This window comes from Hemicordylus capensis, chromosome 2, assembly GCF_027244095.1.
Source record: "Hemicordylus capensis ecotype Gifberg chromosome 2, rHemCap1.1.pri, whole genome shotgun sequence".
In the NCBI taxonomy this organism is placed as follows: domain Eukaryota; kingdom Metazoa; phylum Chordata; class Lepidosauria; order Squamata; family Cordylidae; genus Hemicordylus; species Hemicordylus capensis.
Window position 1 is genome coordinate 76,954,698 of NC_069658.1, and position 16,931 is coordinate 76,971,628.

The window sequence follows — 16,931 nt, forward strand, 5'->3', positions numbered from 1 at the left end:
TGACATCAGACGCAGGGGCTAGCCACACCCCCACATCAGATGTCAGATGCGGGGGGCGGGGGTGGCAGCTCTGTTTGGGAGTTAGGGCCAGGAGCAACTCTTCCCTGCATTAAAGGCAGGGGAGAGCTGCTTCTGGCTGCACTGCGAATGCAGTGTTGGCCGTCCAACTCCTGAACAGAGCAGCGTGGCTCCGTTCAGGAGTTAGAGCCAGGCTGGCACTGCATTAGCTGCACTGGCCATTTAACTCCCAAATGGGGCCGTGTGACCCTGCTCAGGTGCTAAATCAGCACCCCCCGTGTCTGACATCAGAGGCGGGGGGCATGTCTGGGGCCGTGCTCGCGGCCCCTGATTGGCAGTGGCCCGGGTTCTTTGAACCCATTCACCCAATGGTGGCTCCGGCCCGGTTCAAAGAATTTGGACCCCTCAGCTCCACCCCTCACTATTTTCTTCCTTACTCCAGGGGACTGCCCGCCAGAGAGAGGAGTAAACATGGGCCCCCTCTCCGCTAGCTATGCCCCTGGCTCAGCCCATCATGGTGACCCACGGGCTAGGAGGGAGCGCAAGGAGGCCATGTGGGGAGCACGTAGTAGCAGGGGTACACCTAGGTAATTTTGAAGCCTGGACCTAAAGGCCTTTGGAGCCACACCACCCTGCTTTGGAGGCCCCCCACCCACGCCACATACACACCATGACACAGGTGGTATTTTTAACATGTGCATTCCTGAGGGCACAAACAGCAACTGAACTCACAATAATGTAGGCATATAAATCAGGTATATTTATGCAAATATGCATTAGCAGAAACATTTCAACACACAACTTAACATATTCCCACCCCATATATTTCTTTCCCCAAGAAATCCGCCTTTCCGCCTCTGTCTCTAAAGCAGAGGTCACACTTGGCTGCCCAGAACAGTGGTGGGCCAGCGTGTTAGCCAGTACAGACTAAGGAGGATTTGGAGGTGCCCAGGGTGTGTGGAGGCCCTGCAAGTCCAGGGGTAAGAGCACTTCTGCGTAGTAGCTCGGTGTTCTCCAGTCTCATCTCCTCAGACACCACCAGGCAGCACGCTTCCTAGCCTGCCAGTCCCTGCTGAGAAGCTGGGCTTCCCCAGATGGCTTCCAGCTCCTCCATGCTATCCATGAGCTATGAGGGGGAGGGAAAAGACAGCAGGTGCAGCAGAAAAGGTTTGCAGGGAAAGTGCCTCTTTCATGTGATTCCTCATCATCTTGAGAAACTACCTCATTTCCTCCTCACATCAAGGCTTTCTCATCCCCCTGTCGCCCCACCATCTTCTCTGCACCCTCCTCTGCCAACTTTTCCCTTGTGTCCTCTCCCTCTGCTTTTCATGAAAAGTGGTATTTAAATAATCATGAAATTAGTAGTCTTTGGTTGTGGGTGGGTAGATGGAGGGTAATCTTGGTTGGAGGCAGGCATGGAGCCTGACCGTGAGCGGCCCGTGTCCGGCCACGGCAGTGGCCCTGCCCTCCCTCCTCTGACATTAGATGTGGGAGGCGTGGTCTGGCTCCTGAACAGAGCCACACGGCTCAATTTGGGTGTTTGCAGCACTAGCCGTTTAACTCCCGAAGGGGCCATGCAGTCCCCGCTCGGGAGCTAAACCGGCATGAGGTGCGGCCCCTGATTGGTGGCGGCCCAGGTTCTTTGAACCCGTTTACCCAATGGTGGCTGGTTGGGAGAGCCTTTGGCTCTCTAGTTATAACTACAACTCTGAAATTTGTGTGCATGCACACTTGCATACAACTTTATACACACACACACCACACAAACACACACATATATACACACACACACTCAAAAGTTGCAGTTAAGAGATGAGTTTACATCCAGATTACGTTACTCATAAGCAATTCAATTAAAATTCATGAGGCATATTCATTTGTCCCACTAATTTCTATGCGAGTACTCATGAGTAATTTAGTCTGGATGCAAGCCATTGTCTGGAAAAGTAGCCTGCCTCCCTAACTGTAACACACACAAACATTTCTATGTGGGTACCTGAGCTGAACATCTGCAGAAGTGGTACACTTGTTTAAAAACGCTGGGAACCCCTGATCTATAGAATTCTCTGTTATGGGATGTGGTGATGGCCACCAGCTTGGATGGCTTTAAATGAGGCTAGGACAGGTCTATCAGTGGCTACTAGTCTTGATGGCTATAGGCTGCCTCCAGGCTTGGAGCCAGGATTCCTCTGAGTGCCTGTTGCAGGGGAGCCGCAGCAGGAGAGAGGGCATACCTTCATCTCTTCTAGCTTGTGGGCTTCCCAGGGGCATCTGGTGGGCCACTGTGTGAAACATGATGCTGGATTAGATAGGCCTTGGACCTAATCCATCAGGGCTGTTCTTATGTTCTTAAGAGAAAGGCCTCCCCGCCACCCACCCCAAAAAAGAGGAAGGAGGAATGGATCTAGAGCCTGGTAACACTCATGTATTAAATGAAGATATAATTATAAATTGTTTAATTCAATATAGTATTTTTTGCTCTATACGATGATTTGCTATTCCATTTATTTTCACAACTTTTTGAACATGGAAGGCATGGCTGCAGCTATCATGGACAGGAACTGCTACAATGTCTCTTTATATTAGTCTTTACTGTAACATTCTAATTTTATACAGTTAATTACATCATTTCCAGACTTGCAGTCAATCAGTTTTACTGGATGATGAAGTTAGCGTAATGAGGAAGTATAAATTTCCCTATACAACCACAGATGTGTTTCTATTATAGCACTTGTAGTTTTAATTCCTTTTTCTGTTATCTAAAATTAGCATATTTGTTTTTTTATCGTCATAGCACAAGGTGTTGAAGTTATCAGGGAACTTTCTTCTGCAACCCATAAGACATCTCCTCCATTGTTACCACACAATTAAACTTGTGCAATATTTTCAAAACCAGAAGCCAGCACATGGACTTTCCACTGAATAAAGTATTTGCTACATAAGCAGCTTCCCCCTTTCATATTTCCCCTTGTTTGTGTACCTCTTCCTATTTTCATCTTAGAGCAGAAGCATGAGCTTGTTTTCTTTTTTTAAAAAATCAGCTACTTTCCAGGACATTGTTCATGAGGCTCCAATATTCTTAGTAGAATAACAATTCAAATGGTAAAGTGGCACATCTATCTAAGGGAGCATTCTAGTCTTTATGATAAAATAATGTGAGGGGATGCACTGTGATACTATGAAGGCTATCAACCATTTTTTGAATCCATTCACTTTAGAAAGGGAAAGCAACAGCACATGAACAAAGGGTGTCATGTAAAAGGGCACCAAGGACAATAAACATAACAACAGCCCTGCTGGATTAGACCCACGGTCTATCTAATCCAGCATCCTGTTTCACACAGTGGCCCACCAGATGCCCCTGAGAAGCCCACAAGCAAGAGATAGATGAGGATATGCCTTCTCTCTTGCTGTTGCTCCCTGGCAACTAGTATTGAGAGGCATCATGCCTCAGACTGGAGGTGGCCTTAGCCACCAGACTAGTAGCCATTGATAGATCTGTCCTCCATGAATTTGTCTAAACCCCTTTTAAATCCACCCAAACTAGTGGCCACATCCCATGACAAAATTCTATAGATCAATTATGGCTGTACTTCCTCTTGTCAGTCCTAAATTTCCCGACCTTCATTAGACTCCTACTGTTTTTACCCTTAGTAAGAGATATTTGAAATAGCAATAGCAATAACATTTATATACCGCTCTATAGCCGGAGCTCTCTAAGCGGTTTACAATGATTTTTTAGCATATTGCCCCCAACATTCTGGGTACTCATTTTACCGACCTCGGAAGGATGGAAGGCTGAGTCAACCTTGAGCCCCTGGTCAGGATCAAACTCGTAACCTTCTGGTTACAGGGTGGCAGTTTTACCACTGCGCCACCAGGGGCTCATGCACAGGAATTAAACTGATCAACATCTAAATCCCACTGTAGTAAATTTAGTCATGACTAACTTGTCTCATTCATTTCAGTGGTGCTTAGTTACAATTAAACGGCTTAGGGCCAAGATATCTGAAGGACTGCCAATGACTCCCATATAGCTCTGCCCAGTCATGTTATGCAGAGGATCTTCTATGCATCCCACCGCCTACTGAAGCACAACTGTTGGTCACATGTGGGCAAGTCTTCACAGCAGTTGCCCTGGTTCTCTGGAACTCCCTTCCCCTTGATCTTAGGCTTCTCCCCCTACCTCGTTTAATTTTAAACAAAGGTTGAAGACCTTTTTGTTTCAGCAGGCCTTCCCCTAATTCTTATTTCTTGTGATAGCCTTATCCTGCACTTCTAAAATTTTAGAGTCTGGTTTCACTGTTTTAAATGAACTTTGTTGTAATCTGACATGAATTCATTTATGAAGAGTAAAGGTAAAGTGTGCCGTCAAGTCAATTCAACTCCTGGCGCCCACAGAGCCCTGTGGTTTTCTTTGGTAGAATACAGGAGGGGTTTACCATTGCCATCTCCTGCACAGTTTGAGATGCCTTTCAGCATCTTCCTAGATCGCTGCTGCCCGATATAGTACCAGTGGGGATTCGAACCGGCAACCTTCCGCTTGTTAGTCAAGCATTTCCCCAGCATATAAATCTTATAAATAAGTAGAGTCTGGATGATGCCCACTATATTATAAGTACATTTTACAGCCAACATTTTAGTTTTTTTGGTCTGTTTGGTCCTTTAAAATTAATGAAGGTAAGATTCTCTTCATTAAGCATTATGAAGAGAATTGAAAAGCATATTATTTCAATCAAGGTACTGTAGGTAGGTGTGTATATAATCAATTAATGCCATCAAGCATGGAACATCCTTTAAGATTCCACTGAGATTAAGAATCAGAACGACCATCCTACTTTTAAAAATCTAGTTAAATGAGTTATACTGCAATCCTATGAACAGTAACGTTCTAACCTACCTCACAGGGGTTTTGAGAGGATAAGCACATCCATGTTATGTTGTGAGCAGCCCACTCTGGGCTCCTTGGAGGAAGAGTGGGATATAAATGCAAATAAAAAATAAATAAGATCCACTAAGCCAAGTGGGACTGACTGTTGAATTCCTGCATAGAAAAAGGCTGCTTATCAGTTTTCAGAGCTCTTATTTGATTCTATTAGGATGATTCTAAAGTCCAAACAAGAAATCTGAAACCTATCTGTCCCATCTTCCCATTTTTGGGAACATCTGCATAGATTGCATTAAATTCTCAAACAAAAAACAACTCCAATACCACCTTATATTAATTTTATTACCCCATAAAATTCACAGGGCCAGCTTTGTCTTACTGACACTAACAAAATTTTGCAAATTATATCAAGAATGGGACACTTCACAGCACGATACATACATGTAGACTTAAGCAACAGAATTCAGAAACCTGGCATCTTATTACTGTACTTCAGACGTAGATGTGTTCCAAACAGCTTTGTTTGAAGAATGGTTGGAATTTATACCCACTCATGTATTGGTATATGTGCCTATTAACCCCTACTCCTAATCCAATAACGTATGCAGCTACCTTGAAATATACAATATGTGAAAAAGGCATTTTTAAAAAAAGACTGCACGTTTTACAGAATGGTACGAGGTGGTCTGGATAGAACCAAGTAGGTTGAAAAGGCAAGTGTCACAATTTGGAATAACTGAGCTAATCAGCTCCATTACACATTAACTTATTACTGGGAAGAGACAAGGAAGAGGAAGGGAAACACACAAGCAAAATTCTCACACACAATTTAACATATATTAGGGGGCTTGAGATCTCCACTCATAAATTACTTATGAGTAATTTATAAGTTACTCAAATGGCACAGCAACCGCTGTACCACTCTTCCTGGTACAAGAAAGTAGTTGTATGCAGACTCTAGCCAGTGGTTACATAAGTGTTACTACTACCTCTCCTCTGCTAAAAAGCTAGAGAAACAGAGTTTAGTTACATTATTAGAACCTACAGAAAGCTGCATCCCTCATGCTGTCACCCGCTCTACCCAAAATGCTTTTAAGTGGCTACTAGATATCTGATTCCACCCAACGTAAACATAACAAGGTAGTTATAAAAGTTCCTTAGCTCTAGACTGTTTTCAGTCCAACAGACATCTCTCAACTGGCCAGCTCATAAATAATATTGAATAATTTTTTTGCCATTTTTTGCTGTTTATAGCCAAACCCCTAACACTGCTATACCGATCTTAATTAAATGTCAATAGGGTTGATATGGGGCTCTAGAATATGCCTCACTAATAGAAAGAGAAGTTGCAGAAGAAAGCAGATTCCATCTTGAATAGGTTTTATGTTATGAAAATTGTCTTAACCTGCCCTCCTGAATGGCTAGTACTGACATTTAATGTAAGAAATGGACAAGTACAGTAAATAAGTTTATTTTATGCCAGTGGGAGAAACACACACACTGTGCACTAAGATTTCTGCAGGATTTTAACTAGTACAACTCTGTAGTCTTCCCTTCCTCTAAAACACATCATTTTCTAAAAAGCCACACAAACAGTAATGAAAACGGACATTTTAACAACCCCAATAAACTAACCAAACTAGTTATTTTTAATTTGAACATCAGTGCTTTGACACTGAACCACTCTGTATTAGAGAAAATCTACTCCACCCATTAACACACCATCAGCATTTAAAGTTAAGACAATGGTCTAGGTTCATAGAGTATTAAAATCTAAGAAACTGCAATGGATGTGTTTTTCCAGGATTGATATCTACGCTGCCCAAGTGTAGCGAGGCAAGCTGGTTTAAAGATCAAAAGATATTTCTGCAATTGTAAGCTTTTGAGCTTAGTGGTATTCATATGCTTACAAGCGCTGCAAACAGGCTTTTCTTTTGAAAGAAGCCTTTTAAAATCCAAAATATACATACATAGTTTCAACAAATTTTGCTTTCATGAGGCTTATTTTCATATAGGTGTGTTTGATTGGGGCGATAGTGTTAATTTTAGTTTGATTGCTTGAAGATAAGGTAGGATGTGCAATCTTACACACTTACAGAAATATTCAAGATGTTATTAGGCATGAGCAAGGAGAACAGTTCTGGCTATAAGCCAAAAAAGCCCACATACCCTGAAGTTTGAGAACCACTGCACAAAATAGCCCTCTAGTCCAAAAATGGTAGCAATCAGGACAAGGCAACAGATTATTGCATCACATCAATCAAAAGTAAACTTTTCATCAGTTGTTAATTTAGACTCTTTATAGGAGAACTGAATAGTTAGTGAGATTATACTGCCATGACCAGCATTTGTACACACATTGCTTAATAAGCCAGCTGTTCAAGTTATAATCCTCAAACCACTTAGGCCATTTAACCCAGTGCACATGTACTTTATAAACTTAGTCCTATTGACTTCAAGTGGAACTGACTGACAAATGATTTGTGGATCAGCTAGCTGATTTTTCAAAGAAGCAGCACCACAACAAGCCCTAAGATTCAAACAACTTTGAGAGTTGCAGAACATTCTCCTTATTTAACTTAAGAAAAATGCAATAAACCATGCAGACTTTTAAAGAAACAGAGAACTGGTCTCCCTAGAATCCAGTCTAAATTATAGTACTGCAAAAGAAGATGCAAGAAATGCTTCTGACAAGAATGTTCACTGCAAATCAAAACAGCGCTGTACAAGGTTTTGAGACTAATCACCTTTGCTTTTATTCTCACATCTCCCAAATTTGAAAAATCAGAAGATTCACCTAAATCACAATTTAAAGAATTTTAAGCATTATGTTCCTAACAGTCTCATTAATTAAAAAAAACCCAGTAACCTTAAGTTAGGTCTTTCAGCAGACAAACAAAAAGAGAAAACCCATATGTAACAAATAAAGACTTTCCACAGCTTTTGGGGAATATGTATTTTGCAATTTTAGGCTGGGGAGGGAGGGTAAAAGTATTTAAAATGTTCCCCACGTTTAATTGTTCTTTAACTAGAAATTATTTGAAGAACAGTATTTTACAAACAGTGGATTTGAAGCATTTTCTCAACATGAGTTATGATCCAACACGGGTTGTGGTGGTTCTTTTGTCTGAGAAGAAGCTTTTGAGAAGAAACACCTGCCCAATGCTAACTACAAGAAGAATGATAGCTTCTCCTATTGACCAATACGCCACCCGTGTGTTTAAATCTTCAGCTCTGCTGCGACCTTGTGCTTCTCTCAACCGAAAGTGAGTCTGGTAATCAATGACAGATTTTAAAGCTTCGTGAATTGAAACACATGCTGACTCCATCTAGATACAGAAAGAGAGAAGAGTTGATTAACAGGTCACTACTGAGCAACAAATGTAGGATTTTTGCTATGGATTAACTTTTCAGTTTACAGTAAGTTATTTTCTTATCCAACCAATAGCAGGCAACAGTCATACCCAATTTTCTCAAACTATCTTCAAAGATTTTGATTCAATGAGTGAAGCCTTCAGGACATATACAGTATTTGATCGTGGCATACAGGAATTTTTACCACTTTGTAAAATGAAAACATTTCTTGAACAAGTACCAAGGCATTCTGCAGGAGCTGTTTTTCCTAACCTAATGATCCTGTAATTAAGTCAGGATGCAACAGTCTTAAGCACACTTCAGCAACGGGGAAACCAAACTAACCTGGGCATTTATAAAACTGTTGCTAATACCCAAGTCTTCCAAGACACATGAAAATACATTCTGAGTGATGGTAAAAGCACCTATTTTACATCAAATCTATTTTACACTATGAATCTATTTTACAGTCAGTGGTTCAGCATCAAATATTAACATATCTGGCAACTTGATTATGCTTTAATATTAATCTGCAGATATGTTCATCCTGATCAACTCAATGATAATGGAATTTGTTGCTGGCAATTAAGATGCATTTGTGAATCACCTAATCAAATATCAAGCTGCAGTGTAATGGTATAAAAGGCTTTGGCTGTGCAACTGTCATGCTACCTTCTCCATTTGCCTATATATCCTGTAGAACAAGACCCAAGCAAGAAATTAACACTTAGATCCATTGCTTTTGGCTGGGTATGAAGACCTTGTACATTGCTATCCTCAGCACCTCCAAACAGCTGCCTCCTCCAATAATGTAAGAACCACTGATACCATCTGCCTCATGAAGACCTCAAGACTTTTGTTAAATTCTAGAAGATTTAGGATGTCTGTTCAATTTTACTATAAACTGCTTTGAGAACATTTTGTTGAAATGTGGTATATAAATATTCTACATATATACATAAAAATAGTAAGTGTTGTACATACTTAAGTGCCTAGCCCTCTGCCTTAAGCAGCTGGGTGAACAAAAAACCATTAAAGGTAAAGTTGTGCCCTCGAATCGGTGTCGACTCCTGGCGACCACAGAGCCATGTGGTTGTCTTTGGTAGAATACAGGAGGGGTTTACCATTGCCTTCTCCTGCACAGTATGAGATGATGCCTTTCAGCATCTTCCTATACCGCTGCTGCCCAATATAGGTGTTTCCCATATTCTTGGAAACATACCAGCAGGGATTCGAACCAGCAACCTCTTGCTTGCTAGGCAAGTCATTGCTTTCTGCTAAATCCAAAGGCCTACAAAGCCTAATTTCACTCAAGTAACTAACCCTAGGTACTGGCAATTGTAGGATTTGTGAAGATCTATAACTAGGTTTCAGAAAGCTTGGTGTTGTGCAAGATATCTTCTACTCCAAATAAAAGGCAACTCTACCTGAGTAAGTGCAGTGACTCTGTTTTCACTAGGAAACAGAGGAGGATCATCTCCAACTTGGAAATCAAAGTACACTGTCTTGTGTGTGAATGTAGAGAACTCATTGCTGAAACAAAATTTGTATGTTCCATTTCTGGTTGCAGTAAAGGTAAAGCTATCATATTGTTTCTTCATTTCTTTGTACAGCACAATGCCATCTGGATCTTCTAAGCGGCAGTCAACGTCATAGTGCCCTCCAGTGATCACCTGTGGAACAGAGAAAATTGGTATTTAGAATGTCAAAGAGTCAGCAATACCACAATTCCTGGCAAATAAGGCAAGCATGTCTACAGGACAAGCCACAGACGTATAGCTCACTATTACTGAAACATTTGTTCAGCTGTAGTTCTTGTATATCAGACTTTAAACAGATTAACTGTTCCAATCTATAACTGAATACAAGCAAAGAAGAAGTGCTAGGAGAAACCCAAATGCCTCAAGATAAATCACCTGACCTGCACAACTACTACAAAACAAGATCACATTTTCTACCGGTCTTTTTCTATTACTATGTAAACACAAATTCTGCTGTTATCCCAAAGCACTTGTAATGAGAGTTGGAAGTGGAGTCATACATTCAGCAGAAGTTCACATAGGCTTCCTCTTTTATTATGGTTATATTAAAGCGATAAAAAGCTAAACATTAAACCTTAGTCACAGATACATTTGAAGAGGTTGGTTTGATCCATTTTCCTTCCTAAACTGAGGAGCCTCTGCATGACAGATAACTCTAATATCCTGGTCTGATGTACTAGCATTTCTACTTGTAACACTATTATGTCCAACACTGATAATCCTATTTTGTAGTAATTCACTGGTATGTCATGCGTTAAGCAACAATGTGCTGGAACAATAAAGCTTCACATCAGATCCAAAAACTATCAAACCAGAAAGAGCAACACCAAATCACACAACTATCAGGAGAAAGATTTCAAAAGGTATTAGTAAAAGCAAACAAAACCACATGCATGCAAAATTTTCTACCTTTAGTAAATATTTATTTATCTATCATATTTTTATATTGCCTGATATGTATATCTATAGGCGGTGTACAAAATATATTTGCTAAGTAAATAAAACTGGCAATGGATAATTATAATTTTGTTCAGAGAGACAGATTAAATATCCTTGGTAAACAGATAGCTTGGGACAGATAAACAATTAACTCCAATGGGGAAAATGGCGGGGAGGGTTAGCGATTTGCTAAGGCAATTTTGCTTTCCTCCTGTTCTTTCCATAAAAACTATCAAGAACCACTGTAGTGTTAATTGCAGCAAAATTGATGAAGAACCTGTTTTCTAAAAGCCAACATGTACAAACCTAGCATATATAAGGTTCATTCCAGAGGAAGTTACCTACAAATACCTCTTACTGAAATCATTGGGACCTGGGCTGAAAGGCAATGCCTACACTTGGTGGCTGTAATGGTCACTTAGTGAATCATGGAATGCTGAGGGGCAGGTTAAGCCTGAAGGGAGGGGCATAGAAGGGCAAGTGTGCAGGTAATGTCTACTTGTGAAACTGGAGAGCAAAGTAGAGAATTCTAATGTGACAGCATGTGCAAAAGGAACTGAGTCCAGACATTCAAAACATGTCTGCAGAATGTCAGCTAGTGGACACCAAGAATATCCTTAGAGATGGCCATGTGATTTGGAGTTAATGGAGTAAAAGAAATGCCAGACAACCAGGCTTTCACAGAAAGATATAACACATTAATGATACAATCGGGTTAGGCCATATAGATAAAGGACAAGATGTCAGCTAAGTCTCCTATTCCAGGGTAACCAAGCTATGGTGGTGATAAAATTGATATATTGCTTTTCAGCAAAAAAAAAAAAAAAAACAAAAAAAAAGGTTGCAAAGTAGTTCACATAGCGAAAGGAATGAGAAAAGGCTCAGGATCTTAAAAGGCTCACAAGCAACAGCCACTGAAGGGATGTTGTACTGAGCTGAGTAGGGACAGTTGCTCTTCATCCTGCTAAACACAGCAAGAACCACCACTTGACAAGATGCCTCTTTGCCCAGTTAGTATCCATGTCATTGTAACCTTAAGTGTTTAAGTGCTATACTATCTAAGTACAACAAAGTAAAGAGTAAGATAGGGGTGTTATTGGGGGAGGATCCGAGGACAGCTTCGTTGCTACTATCCTCCACCCTCCATGCCAGATCCCAACTCCCTCACCAGCATAAAATTATGACAGCAAAATAGCTTGTGAAAACAGACACATACACACCATCAGAATTCAAAGGAAAACTCAGAAGGGCTACTCCCTGTTTTCACTCCCATCCCACATCACATAAAAGAACATGGTATGAACAAGTGGGGAGTCAATTACAGTACAGCACCAGAGACTGAAGTATTAAGACATTAAGGGAAATGCCTCCATGATGAAAAGACTCTGCACAAACAGTGAAGGAGAACAATATAAAATCAGCAAGCTACACTTTTCTTTCCAGAACTTTACAGGTACTCTGCCTGAGAATTCCAAATACAAGCACATAAGATATTCCAGGGAGTAAGGTCCCTCAGAAAGACACTTAATAAGTAAATTATTTGCACAAAGCAGTTCCCTGATTACCCAAACTCTCCCAAAGCAGGTGGGCCCTCACCATGCACTAGGAAGGTATACAGCAAGCATAGCAACCTGTTTACCAGCAAAGATCACACTATTCAAAGCACTGGAACCAGTAACCAGGCCACCTTCTCTGACATATTCTTTCTTATAGGGAACACCACATGAAGTATTGTCCTAACAGCAACACATTCTCCCCTAGCAGGTGCCCCCAACATGCAGGGGTGAGGAACTAGGTAGGCAACAGAATGCAGCACAGGAGGCAGCAGGATTCTCTTCCCAATGCGTACCTGGGCACAATGACCATCTATTGCAGCTGCTCTCCATTACCTTCTTCATGTTTCCCTTGTCCCTTCACAGGCAATCAAGCAGCCTTTCAAAATTTACAGAGGCATGAGATGTTTCCTTCTCCGTCTCCTGTCCTTGCGGATCATGAGCAGTGAAAAGCTAGCTGTTCCTACATGGGCCACAGCACATCTGAAGCTGCTAAAAGGACAACTTGCAACAGTATCAAGTTGGGGAGGCAGTGATGAAAAACACTGAACTATTACTCCATCATACAGAGGAGCCCTACCACTACAAGGTTAGTAACCCTATTCATCTATTATGTTGTCAGAACTTAGTCTATAACTGATAACAGAAATTGATCGCAGAGTTGATATCAGTTGTGTTACCAGGACTGACCTTTTTGATACAACAGACTAAAATGGCCACCCCTCTGGAAACTGTCCATAACTAACTTTTTAAAAAAGCTGCATCTGTTTCAGCTGTCTGCTGAGGACTATGAGATAAAGGAACCCTACCTTCATGACAAGGTACATTGTGAGCCCTTTGGGGACATGGAGCCATTTTATTTATTTATATCTATGTAAACCGCTTTGGGAACTTTTGTTGAAAAGCGGTATATAAATATCCATTGTATTTGTAAGGAACACACACACAGAAGGGAGGGGCAACAGAAGCTCTTGGCCCTCCTGACAACCTTCCCTTTGGTTACTGCTGATGTGATAAATTAAGCAGTTGGGATGCCTGCAATGGGAGTGGTTGGGTAAAGAGTGACAGGTAACAAGGTCTAGTGGGACTTCTTGCACATACTGTCCATCAGGTATGTGTAAGTGAATGTAAACTAGTTAGAACCACAACTTCCAGGTTTGGATAACAAATGGAGCTGTGGTTTAACTAAGGCCAGGAAGTACCTAGGTGCACAAGGGGAGGAAGTGTGCAGGCTTGGTAGGCATGGTGTACCAAACCATGGTTTGTTAACTGAACTGGGTCTATATGACTAAACTCCTGAACTGGAGCTTCACTACTCTTGTCAAGATTATGTGCCTCCCAACTGTTGTCCATTCTCCATAGTCTTAACATCGGTGAAGTTTCTTGCTTGTAGTAATCACGTTTTGAATAGTTGATTTCCTTAACTTTATTACATTGAAATATTCTCAATATAGTCTGTTGTATATGGAGAGCAATATGCAATGTGGAAAACCACAGTACTACTGGACTGAGTAGAAGATGAGGAAGCACGTCGTATGACAACCCGATGTTGGCAAATGGGAGAGCATTATGTGGCTTCACAGTACTGGTAGTGCTCAACATGATTGCTTAAGGAGAGCTTCCTTTGTTTCAGTTAACAATTAGATGATTCATTATTGAGGCAAGTTGTCCTTGATGTTTAGGCCATACCTGGTAAAAACCTTTCAGAAACACACAATTTGACAAAGTTGAGACAAAAAGCCCTCTACCCTGGGTAGAGGAAAAATGGCTACCAGCACAGAAGTTGAGGAGTACTCCATGTTACTGTTACTACCAAAAAAGGCCTCTCCCAAAACCTTGTGGGGGCTTACCTTAGCAGTAGAGACTCTGAGTGTTCAACAGCCACCTGCCATATTCCTTTACAATGCAATGCCCCCACGAGTGATGCATGGGGAGGGTCACTGCATACACATATCAGATGTATGCACATATAAATATGATAAATTTATAAAGTGAGTTTAAAAGACAGGGGGGACCCCCCCCCACACACACACACACAGACCAGGGTGCCCACAGACACTTGGCTGAGGACACAAACAGTGGCCCCTCTATTTTTTCCATTTCTGTGCAGAATTAGTTTTGTTTTGGGTACCAGTATCAAGGCAGTGTATGTGCACATGCATTCAGAGTGGGGCCTTCCTGAGTCAACCTGAGTGGGATCTAAAATAAACTGGGCATTAAAAAAAAAACTTGTGAGTGTGTGCACATGCCTTACAGGGAACACTGGGCACAAGTACTGCAACCATAGGAACAACATAGGAAACTGCCATATACTGAGTCAGACCATTGGTCTATCTAGCTCAGTATTGTCTTCACATACTGGCAGCGGCTTCTCCAAGGCTGCAGGCAGGAATCTCTCTCAGCCCTATCTTGGAGAAGCCAGAGAGGGAACTTGAAACCTTTTGCTCTTCCCAGAGCGGCTTCATCCCCTGAGGGAAATATCTTGCAGTGCTCACACATCAAGTCTCCCATTCAGATGCAACCAGGACAGACCCTGCTTAGCTATGGGGACAAGTCATGCTTGCTACCACAAGACCAGCTCTCCTCTCCAATAAATTTATAAAATGGGTTTAAAACCCATTGTACTTATATGAAAGCCAGTGTGGTATAGTGGTTAGAGTGCTGGACTAGGCCCAGGGAGACCTGAGTTCAAATCCTCATTCAGCCAAAATACTTGCCAGGTGACTCTGGGCCACTCACTTCCCTCCCAGCCTAACCTACTTCACAGGGTTGTTGTGAGGCAAAACTGAAGTATGCAGTACACCTCTCTGGGCTCCTTGGAGATAGAGTGAGATATAAAAGGTATATAATAATAATAAGTTTAAGTCAAAAGCTAAACTGTATCAAAAAGGAAAACTTCTCTCACCTTTTCCATGCCTGTTTTACAGTTAGAGGAGGAATTGGAGTCCATTCTACTGTCTTTGATGTTTATATCATTCTTCCTTCCTCCATGAAACTCAAGGCAATGCATGTTTCTTACCTTTCATTTTATCCTCACAACTCTTTGAAGTAGGTTAAGCTAGGAGCAACTAGTCCTAGATTACTCAGTGAGGTTCATGGCCAAGCTGAGATCTGAACCCAGGCTACCCTGGTCCAAGTACAACACTCAGGACTACACCACACTGGCTCTTCACTAATGACTACTGTCCAGGAGAGAAGTTATTCTGTTTTAACTAAAATTCAGACAAGCCCCACCCCTAGGCGTTGGAACACATGTGGATAACACATGTGGCGTTGGAAGCCAAATGATGCCCTTACCTGGAACTCCAGGGTACACTTGGTGCCCTGAACGATCTCCTCGTAGAAGCACTGCTTGGCGTTGTCGGGCAATTCAAAGGTGATCTCCGAGGCGCGCACAGCACAACCCAAGTTCAGCAGCAACAAGAGCAAGGTCCACAATCCCAGGGAGCCACTAGGGCCCTGCCAGCCCCTCAGCAACATTTCCCTGACGGAGGCGCAAACGCAACGCTGAGGGGCGAACAAGAAAAGCAAAAAAGGGACAAAGTGAGAGAAGGGCAAGGAAAAGAAAAGGCTCTGCATAGGCCTCGCCTGCGCACCTGGAGAGCAGGTAAACAAGTGAGTCCTTGGCGGAGAGTTTACCTGCGAGGGACGCGAACAACGGCAGCCCAAGCCGGTACCTGCGGCGTGGCCAACAGAACGGGAAGTAAACCGTACCCACGACCCGGAGGTAACAGGCCTCCACCTTACAGAGGCAGAAAGCACTTCCGGGTGAGTTGTCATTTGTAGACGTGGTGTTCTTGCTGGCGGCCAGGGAGTGAGAAGGGGCGGGGACTAGACAAAAAAGGTGGGCGGGGTTTAAATGACCAGACTGTGCTTGGTGCGCTGAGAGGCTTCCACGACGGTTTTGGGAAACGAAGCGATTGTCGCTTCCAGGCGAGGTGCTGATTGGACGTTGCTTGGCGATGGGGGGGCGAGAGCGTCTGTTACTCTGTGCAGTTGGCGCTTCCCTTCAAGACGGGGAAGGCGATCCCTGCGCAGGTGCTTCGGTGCCGTACCGCCGCCTCAAATAAACCCTTTTAGTAGTGAAAACTCTTCTGCTTTATGCCAGGGACGTGGGGATTCTCCTTGCGGGTGACAGTGCTGGGCTGAAAGTATCCTCTTGAAGTCAGTAGGTCTTGCTTTTGGAGAAAACATGCTGCTGAGGATCACGCTGTCGGTGTAGAGCCAGCTGGTGTAGTGGTTAGAGTGCTGGACTAGGACCGGGGTGACTCTGGGCCAGTCACGTCTCTCTCAGCCTAACCTACTTCACAGGGTTGTTGTGAGAAGAAACTCAAGTATGTAGTACACCGCTCTGGGCTCCTTGGAGGAAGAGCGGGATATAAGTGCTATGGCGCATGTAGGGAATGAAAGGCACTTGACCCAGGATGATATTGTGTGTGTGTGTTTGTGTGTGTGAGAAAGAGAGAGAAGAGCCCTATTCACATGTTATGTTCCATACTTGTACAATGTACACAGGTACAGTTATTTGCACATTATGTTGACCACAGGAGATGTATCAGGGAGATGGCATTTTCTATGATTGCACCCCATTTATGGAATAGCCTCCCCTGTGAGGTTCTCCTGGCTTCATCACTTTGT

The 16,931-nt window shown here is 42.5% G+C and overlaps 1 protein-coding gene and 1 long non-coding RNA gene across 2 annotated transcripts in view; one reads left to right on the forward strand and one right to left on the reverse strand.

Annotated features, from left to right (window-relative positions):
- Positions 1-5,229: 5,229 nt before the first annotated feature.
- On the reverse strand, positions 5,230-16,199 carry TMED7 (transmembrane p24 trafficking protein 7). Its single transcript, XM_053290712.1, has 4 exons — positions 15,933-16,199; positions 15,591-15,800; positions 9,688-9,933; positions 5,230-8,235 (listed from the first exon to the last, which is right to left on the reverse strand). Exons 1-4 carry the CDS (start codon positions 16,071-16,073, stop codon positions 7,999-8,001), a joined length of 834 nt encoding a protein of 277 aa, XP_053146687.1. The 5' UTR covers positions 16,074-16,199; the 3' UTR covers positions 5,230-7,998.
- LOC128342798 (uncharacterized) overlaps positions 15,797-16,931 on the forward strand; it is a 58,712-nt gene continuing 57,577 nt past the window's right edge. The window contains exon 1 of the long non-coding RNA XR_008315178.1: positions 15,797-16,061. This is a non-coding gene — a long non-coding RNA (uncharacterized LOC128342798). The remainder of the gene's footprint in view (positions 16,062-16,931) is intronic.

Bases quoted from the DNA above. Each gene is read 5' to 3' on its own strand.
- TMED7 (XM_053290712.1), bottom strand. From the start codon at position 16,073: ATGACAACTCACCCGGAAGTGCTTTCTGCCTCTGTAAGGTGGAGGCCT. The intron at 15,801-15,932 runs GTAAACTCTCCG...TTCGCCCCTCAG, and splicing joins GTTGTTCGCGTCCCTCGCAG to CGTTGCGTTTGCGCCTCCGT. The intron at 8,236-9,687 runs GTAGAGTTGCCT...TTCTGTATCTAG, and splicing joins GAGTCACTGCACTTACTCAG to ATGGAGTCAGCATGTGTTTC.